General features: G+C 36.5%; 2 protein-coding genes across 3 annotated transcripts in view; one reads left to right on the top strand and one right to left on the bottom strand.

The window, feature by feature from the left end:
* Window positions 1-4,522, bottom strand: part of LOC104792335 (putative dual specificity protein phosphatase DSP8) — a 9,147-nt gene extending 4,625 nt beyond the window's left edge. Inside the window, exons 1-6 of one of the 2 annotated variants that reach the window (XM_010518467.2) lie at window positions 3,764-4,522; window positions 3,448-3,570; window positions 3,253-3,346; window positions 3,045-3,127; window positions 2,876-2,965; window positions 2,364-2,758 (exon numbers count right to left, since the gene is read on the bottom strand). In XM_010518467.2, coding sequence (XP_010516769.1) covers window positions 2,381-2,758; window positions 2,876-2,965; window positions 3,045-3,127; window positions 3,253-3,346; window positions 3,448-3,570; window positions 3,764-4,009 — 1,014 coding nt within the window. In that variant the 5' untranslated portion in view covers window positions 4,010-4,522 and the 3' untranslated portion in view covers window positions 2,364-2,380. Of the gene's footprint in view, window positions 1-2,130; window positions 2,759-2,875; window positions 2,966-3,044; window positions 3,128-3,252; window positions 3,347-3,447; window positions 3,571-3,763 lie in introns of those variants that run through there. The other variant, XM_010518466.2, reaches the window with a different exon arrangement.
* On the top strand, window positions 6,059-7,851 carry LOC104792337 (putative peroxisomal acyl-coenzyme A oxidase 1.2). The gene is made up of 6 exons (XM_019246934.1): window positions 6,059-6,369; window positions 6,461-6,631; window positions 7,041-7,250; window positions 7,333-7,420; window positions 7,501-7,662; window positions 7,753-7,851. Exons 1-5 carry the CDS (start codon window positions 6,229-6,231, stop codon window positions 7,659-7,661), a joined length of 771 nt encoding a protein of 256 aa, XP_019102479.1. The 5' UTR covers window positions 6,059-6,228; the 3' UTR covers window position 7,662; window positions 7,753-7,851.

The following is an 8,207-nucleotide window of genomic DNA, read 5'->3' on the forward strand; positions in this document are numbered from 1 at the left end:
CTAACAATTGTTTTTCCCTTTTACTAATTAGAAATTTACAGGAAATCTATATTTTGATTTTGTATTTAATGATCCAGATAATTCATTTTCTTATGCGTTTTGTCATGAAATCATAAATAACAAGAATACTCTCTTTACCTATTGTAGCGGGCAGAAGAAGATCATGACCCGGAAGTTGATGTCTGTTTGAAACCGAACACATTACAGTTTGGGGTTAGTAAGAAACTGTTACATACGAATCATTTTCAGGTGGTTCAGATACAAATTTATGTTAGTCATAATATTGAACTTACCATGATGTTTTTTTTTTGTCTGGTATCAGGTGCTAAAAAATGATTTGCAAAATCCCCAGCCGTTGGATTTAGTCGAGTTACCTCGTGGCACAGAAAATGATGAACTTACTCATGTGAACGAGGATATTGTCTCATCGCCACCAAGATTTCACTCTCCCGAGAAGACTAGCGACGTTTTATTAACTACGACTCAACCAGAATAGCTGAGCCTTCTGGACAGGCTGTGGAGCCTCCTGTTAGTGAGAGAATTGCTGAGTCATCGGAGAAGACTAGGGACATTTTAACTACGACTCAACCAGAAATAGCTGAGCCTTCTGCACCTGCGGTGCCTTCTATTAGTGAGAGAACAAAGTTGTTTGCTGAGTCTTTGGAGAAGATTAGCGACATTTTAACTAGGACTCAGCCAGCAATAGCTGACTCTTCTGAACCTGTGGTGCCTCGTGTTAGTGGGAGAAAGAAGTTAATTGCTGAGCCTTCTCAACCTATGGTGCGTCTTTTTATGTGGGAGAAAAAAACTATTTGCTAAGCCTTCTGAACCTGTGTTGCCTCGTGTAAGTGGGAGAAAAAAAACTAATTGCTGAGTCTTCTGAACCTCTGGTGCCTCCTGTTACAGGGAGAAAAAAACTAGCTGCTGAGTCTTCTGAGCCTACGGTGCCTCCTGTTAGTAGGAGAAAAAAGGTATCTGCAGAGCAATCCAAGGATAAAGGGTTATTATGTTCTTGTGATTTGTCTGTTCCTATTTTTACATTATCTTCTTCTTACTTTTATAAACCAAGATTCTTACTTGTTTCCAGACATGAGCGTCTTAGGAGTCGGCAGCTCTATCACTCCCACACATTGCAGGTGATTTGATGTCTTTGATTTATGTAGAAAATGATGTCTCTTGTTTTATTTCACTAACCAAAGCTGCATGTTTGAAGCCAATGACCTTTGAGGAAGTAATGTCTAATGAGGATAGCGAGAATGAAACTGATGATGTTGCTTTAGATCTTCAAGAACGTCTGGTAATATTTACTTTCTTGATTTTCGTTTAAACTGTTACGAATACACACCGAAAGCTCTTTTAATGATTTCATGAAAATATACACAGAGATTACGTTTTGCGGGTTCGAGGAAAGAGCAAAACCGATACATGTTTCTTTGGAACATATTTATAAGAAGGGAAAGGTAGCTGTTTACCTCCTATTTTACATATTACCTCATCATGCCGTACACCTCTCATGAGTCATGACATTTCCACCAGTATTGTTGCAAGTTGCCATATTGTTGGATTGGTTTTAGCTTTGTTAAATGTGCTTCTTTGGGACCAGGGTAATCGCAGACGGACATGTTCCCTTGACATGTGAAGAGTTTACAAAACTTTACAAGGAAGAGATGAAAAGTTCTTCGTCTTTCGATTGGTAATAGTCTTCCATAAACATCAAAACTTATATTTACTCTACTCATCTGATCCTAAAATGTGTTGGAGGATCATCACATTTTGTTCAACTTTGTTTTGATGCTTGAGCGCTTGGTGAGCAGGTGGTGGAGAATGTTTAGGATTCGCCTGTGGAATCAAGGCCTTATCTGCGCCAAAACCTTCAACAATTGCACAACTATCATGCTCCAGAACTCGGACGAAGAAGGACCATCCACCTCTCACCATCCTGCTAATGCCAACACACAACAATCCATGGAAGTTGATGCATAACCAGTTTTATATGTAGTAGTGATAAAGACTGCAATCGCTGTCCGGTTTAATTTCGTTTCTTTTAAATCTACCGTGTCGTTTAATCCTCTTAATTGTTTGTAAATCTGTGACATTCAAATAGATATGGTTTAACTTGAAATTATAAGATACTTGAGAAAGAGACTAATTCACGTTCTTACTCATCAAAGGCAAATGAGGGACGAGGTAGTATTTAATTACAATACCCAGACGACAAAACCAAGTATCTTTTTTTCCCCAGATTTACAAACCCTTGCTTACTTCTATACCTAATTTGACCCCCTTTTTTATTTATAGACTTCTTTTTTACTGGAGAGAAACAGTGAAAAAGGGCATATTCACTCGCTCGCCAGCAGACTCACCTGCATCATCATCATCATCAGTAGACAGAAATGTCGACGCTTATACCTCCCATGGAGAGATTTTTTCCAGAAAGCTTGTGGTCCTCACGCAAGCCCAGCCATAGACATGAGATCCTGGCCAACGCAGCCTGGCCCACCACTTTCACACGGTAAACCATGCTAAGATCTGCAGCTGCCGCCCATAATTCATTCCCAGCAACATTCACCGACCTCTGTGAGTCATCATCATAGCCCTCTATATCTGAGTGGGTCACTACCACCATCGACCCATCATCAAACACCACCACATTCCCAGTACAAACCTGCTTCACATTTCTCGGGATCAAAGCTGAAGTTGCATCAGTTAGGCAACTCTGAGTATCCAGCACCTTGACATGGTAGTACTCAAGAACGGCCTGCAAACACACCATAAAGCATAAGAACAAAAGAAGAAGAAGAAGAAGAAGAAGAAGAAGAATAAAGGAATTAACTCTGATTCATCGATAATGAAGAATGTGGCCCCTGTCATATACCTTCCATTGGGTGGCTGCTAAAAGAACCCTGGGCCTGATTGACCTCACATAGGCATATGCTGCTTCAGGTGTCATATGTTTGTGTTGAACCTGCATTGCAAAGATACGATCAGAGGGCGAAAAGGGTGTCTTTGATCAAATTGTTTTGGGGATGAATTGAAACACAAACCAAGTAGCATATGACAATAGTTGTGCTGCGACCACGACCCGCCTTGCAGTGAACATAAGTCGTCTTTCCAAGTGACGCATTCCCTTCAACGAGGCAAAAAACAGAATTTTGAGATCAAATGAACACAGGCTTGGGACAACAGTAAGATACATAACAATGGTCAGCGGCAAAACACGTAAGAGAAAAAAAAATGAGAAGGTAAACTTACGATGGATAAATTCTACAGCTTGGCATATTGCTTCCATGGAAGGAGCAAAACAATAATCTCTCGTGGCAATCACCAGGTGGTCAATGCAGTAAGACTTCCATAAGAGTAAAGAAAATCAAATGAGGTTAGCAAACAAGAGGAAATAGTATATATTGTCACGTTGGCCAGGATAAAAGATAGGAGAAAAGAACAAACTTTGTAGAGAGATGATGGAACCAAAGTTTCATATGGCTCATTCAGTGTGATCACTCCACATACACCGAGCTCTTTCAGCTGTGGGACATCAGATGGGAATGGAACAGCTCCCAATAATATAAACTGTAGAAACAAGATTATGAGAGACAAGTATTAGCATAAGACACATAACCAAACCCAGATAGCATAATTGGAGGAGTAACTACAAGAGACCCAACTCAAATCATCAAAAGCAGCACAATCAACACGATCAATGTAACAAATTCGATTGAATTGACATAAAAAAACAGCTCAAAAATCAATAAAGGTTATATACCTCAGCGACACGATCCCACCAGCGAAACTCAGTCTCGAGCTTATTCCTAACAACGTTGTAAACCAGAGTAGGATAGAACAAGGCACGAGCACCAACACCAACCAGAGCCCTCTTTGTGGTCAACACAATCACGTTTCCTCTGCTCACCAATATCGCCTTATGATCTACATCATCAGCAACGTTCTTCTTAACCGATCTCTCCTCCACCTTCTTCTCATCCCTTTCCGTCAGTTCTTCGATATACATAATTCCTCAAGTCAAAGATCTAGAGATCAAGCAACACAAATCTATTCTCCTCCCAAACCGATAATAAAAAAAAAACCCTAAAATTGACCAGTCTTTTATCTATACACAAAGACAATTTATTCACAAGACCATTCAAACACACAGAAACAAAGAGAAAGTCCTAAAATTCAAAGGATTCGAAGACAAAGCCAAAGAGCAAGTCTACACGTAATCGAAATCGCGATAAAGTCAAGAGGAAGCAATCTGAGAAATCTTGAATTCAAAATCTTCAGGGAGATCACCACCATATTTCGCCTGAAACCAAAACGGATGATCCGATCAGCGATCAGACGAGACCACCGATTTTCAAAATCGCCAATGATCGAATGAGAGGAATCGAAGGTAAACCCTAAAAACAAGTTTTGTGATTTTCCAATTTTGGGGATCGAGAATTTTGCCTAATCTCTACTCAACCTTTTAGGTTTCTCTTTAGGAGAGGAGAATCGAAAAAAAAAAAAAAAAAAAAAGAGTATCTCAGTGTTTTCAAAGAGAGGTGTTTTCTAAAGTGACAAGCGTTTCACCTCAATAATCGAATTTAAATGAAAGTCAATAACTATCTGACACGTGTTGTGAGGATCTATGGAGGAAGAGTCATGCATCGCACAAGGGCCAGATAACATTGGGATTATCCATTCCTTAATTCTTTTTTATTTATTTATTACTAGTATTGGATAAAGATTCTTTCTTTAATCGTAAGTAAAACAAAATATTTTGACAAAAAATTGATATGTTACCATTAAGTTTTCAAAGTCAAAAATCAATTTACCCATTTTTAAATGACAGAAGTCGATGTTCAGATATGTGGACATCTCACGTCTACTTTTAAAAACAAAATTAAATTCTTTTATGGAAATTTTGATTTATTTTTTAGTGTGTTCATTTTAGAAAATTCTTTTTTTCTTTATTCATATTTAAAAGTATATTTTTAAGAAAATTAAATTATAAAGTTTTGTAAGGTTTATAAAGTGTTTATATAATAATTACTACTCTTAGATTCAATCGAAATAAATATAAAGTTTAGGTATATATATTTTATAAGTTTATACACATATTCGGGTAAATATTGTATATATCTTTTATCAATCTAACATTAAATAAAATAAAACTCTAAGATTGGTGACATAAACTAGTTTTTAAAAACTTAAGTAAACTCTAACCGAAACTAGAAAAAGAATTGTCTTAATGCTAAGAGTAAACAGCTCAAAACAATAAAATATTATATTTTAATGGTACTTTTAATAATATTTTAGAAATTAAGCATTTTGAAAAGTGGTATTAAAAATGATGTTTTTGAAATTCTCCTATCATTTTACTATTTTGAATGTATAAGTCTTTTCTAGGCAATTTTTTGGGTATTGTATGTAGTTAATATTTAACATCGAACAAATATATAAAGCAGAATAACAAAATGAACGATAAACAATGAAAATAAGACAATTCTTAAACAATCTTAATAAGTTAGAAATAAACAGATCAAACTAATAAAAAAAATATAAGAAAACTTAAGAGACAATTATAAAAAAACAACAAAATACTAAGAGAGAAAAAAAAAACATCTTTTACTTGACCTTCGTCCGAAAAACCTTAACACTTAACGTTCAATCCTATAGACTATAGTGTCATGAGTGCAATCTAATTAACCCGAAACTTTTTGCAAAAACCTTAAATCATTGTGATCCTAACATTCTTTAGAACTAAAAAAAAATGAATGTACATCTTTTTTAAGGGAAAAAGATTACCCCTCGACTAAACAATGTATAATGGAGTTGAATTTTTTTTTTTTTTTACCACAAATGAAGTATTTATATTCTAGTGATTTTCAAATTAACAAGAATAAAAAACTCAAAACTTCAAAAGTAGTTGAGCAATTAATTATCAACTGCGCACGAGAGTAGTAAAGTCGGTAAATAATGACAATATGATGATGTGTAGATGACCTAAATCCTAATCACTTATTACATCACTTTGTATTATCTCTCCTCCTCTGTTTCTACTACAATAAATACTAAAGATAGAAAAAAATCCTCTCTTTCCTTAATTTTTTTCTTTCTCTCTAACCGATTCTCTCCTATTGAATCGCCGTAACTAGTGCAGCTTTTCTACTTGTGTCTTAAAGAAAACAAAAAACAAACATTGGCTTCTCTCTTTTGAATCTGACAAGTGACAACAGAGAGATAACAATGGATGGAGGAGTTGATCACCTCGCCGACGAGAGGAACAAAGCAGAGTTCCACGTCGACGATATGAAGCTCGTCTGGGCCGGTTCCCGCCACTCTTTCGATGTTTCAAATCGTGTTTCCCGCCTCGTCGCCGCTGATCCGGTGAGTGACCTTCTTCTCTCTACCTACCTTCCTTCATAATTTTCTCTGTTTTTTAACTCCCGGTGTGAATTTTTTGCATCTTTCTTTTAAGGTCTTTGAGAAAAGCAACAGAGCTGTAATGAATAGGAAAGAGTTGTTCAAGAACACGTTGAGAAAAAGCGTTCACGCTTGGAAGATGATCAACGAGCTTCGTCTTTCTGATGAGGAAGCGATCAAACTGAGGTCTTTCATGGATCAACCAGGCTTCATGGATCTCCATTGGGTAATAATACACACAAAATTTTCTTTTGTGATTTTGGCCTTGTTCGTTTATTCATTTGGATGGACCATCTGAATGAATCATTCAGGTGTTGTTCGTTTTTGTAAAAAAAAAGAGCATCATCCAGAATTATTCACATAGATCATCTGAATGGGTTTTAAACTCATTTGGATGATTATAGTTGGACCATTTGGATGAAGATGGTTCATAAAAAAATAACAGGAGAATTATCGATTGACCATCCAAATGAACTATTTTTTTATCTTGTTTGTTGGATCATTTGCCATTGAAATGAATTATTTAGATGTATCATTTAAATAGATCATTTAGATGGAAATGCTAAATGATGAAAAGAACATGGCCTTCTTAGAATATTGATGTTGAATGGGTTTTGGTTGGGGTTGATATATAGGGAATGTTTGTGCCTGCTATTAAAGGACAAGGCACAGAGGAACAACACAAAAAGTGGTTGTCTTTAGCTAATAAGATGCATATAATTGGATGTTATGCTCAAACTGAGCTTGGTCATGGCTCTAACGTTCAAGGCCTTGAGACAACCGTCACTTTTGATCCAAAGACCGATCAGTTTATCATTCACAGTCCAACTCAGACATCATCCAAAGTGAGAGAAGAACAAGTATATGTGTTTGATCTTTGAGATTTTTATGTTTTGTGTCTTAGTTTTGTTTTGTTTGGTAATATAGTGGTGGCTTGGTGGCTTAGGAAAAGTTTCTACTCATGTTGTGGTTTATGCTCGTCTCATAACGAATGGCAAAGACCATGGTGTTCATGGTAAGCACCAAGACGATTTAATTATTGCTCTTTTTTTTTTCAGTCATCAGTATTGATTGACTAGTCTTTCTCCTTTTCAGGATTCATTGTGCAACTAAGAAGTTTGGATGATCATACTCCTCTTCCGGGTATAACCATCGGTGATATTGGAATGAAGTTTGGAAACGGGCATATAACTCAATGGACAATGGTTTTCTTATGTTTGATCATTTTCGCATTCCTAGAGATCAAATGTTCATGAGGTCCACCCTCTCTCTTTGGCCTCATGTGGATAAGCATTTCACCTATATATCCCTAAATAAATGGTTATGCATTTTTCTTCTTATATATAGACTGTCAAAAGTTACAAGAGAAGGAAAATATGTAGCATCAGATGTTCCAAGGCAATTGGTGTATGGTACTATGGTGTATGTAAGACAGTTTATTGTGTCAAATGCTTCCACTGCGCTGGCTTGGGCTGTCTGCATTGCTACTAGGTACAGTGCAGTTCGAAGGCAGTTTGGTTCACAGAACGGTGGAATTGAAACACAGGTACCCTCTATAAATCTCACTATATACATAATAACCATGGTGCAAAAATGTATTTGGATTCTTAACTAGAGTTAAAGAAACTACTTATTGATTTTGTTATAAATGGCAGGTGATTGATTATAAAACTCAGCAGAACAGATTGTTTCCTCTGCTAGCATATGCATATGCATTTCGGTTTGTAGGGGAGTGGCTGAAATGGCTCTACACTGATGTAACACAAAGACTAGAGGCCAGTGATTTTGCAACATTGCCTGAA

The sequence above is a fragment of the Camelina sativa genome, chromosome 6 (assembly GCF_000633955.1).
Source record: "Camelina sativa cultivar DH55 chromosome 6, Cs, whole genome shotgun sequence".
In the NCBI taxonomy this organism is placed as follows: Eukaryota; Viridiplantae; Streptophyta; class Magnoliopsida; order Brassicales; family Brassicaceae; genus Camelina; species Camelina sativa.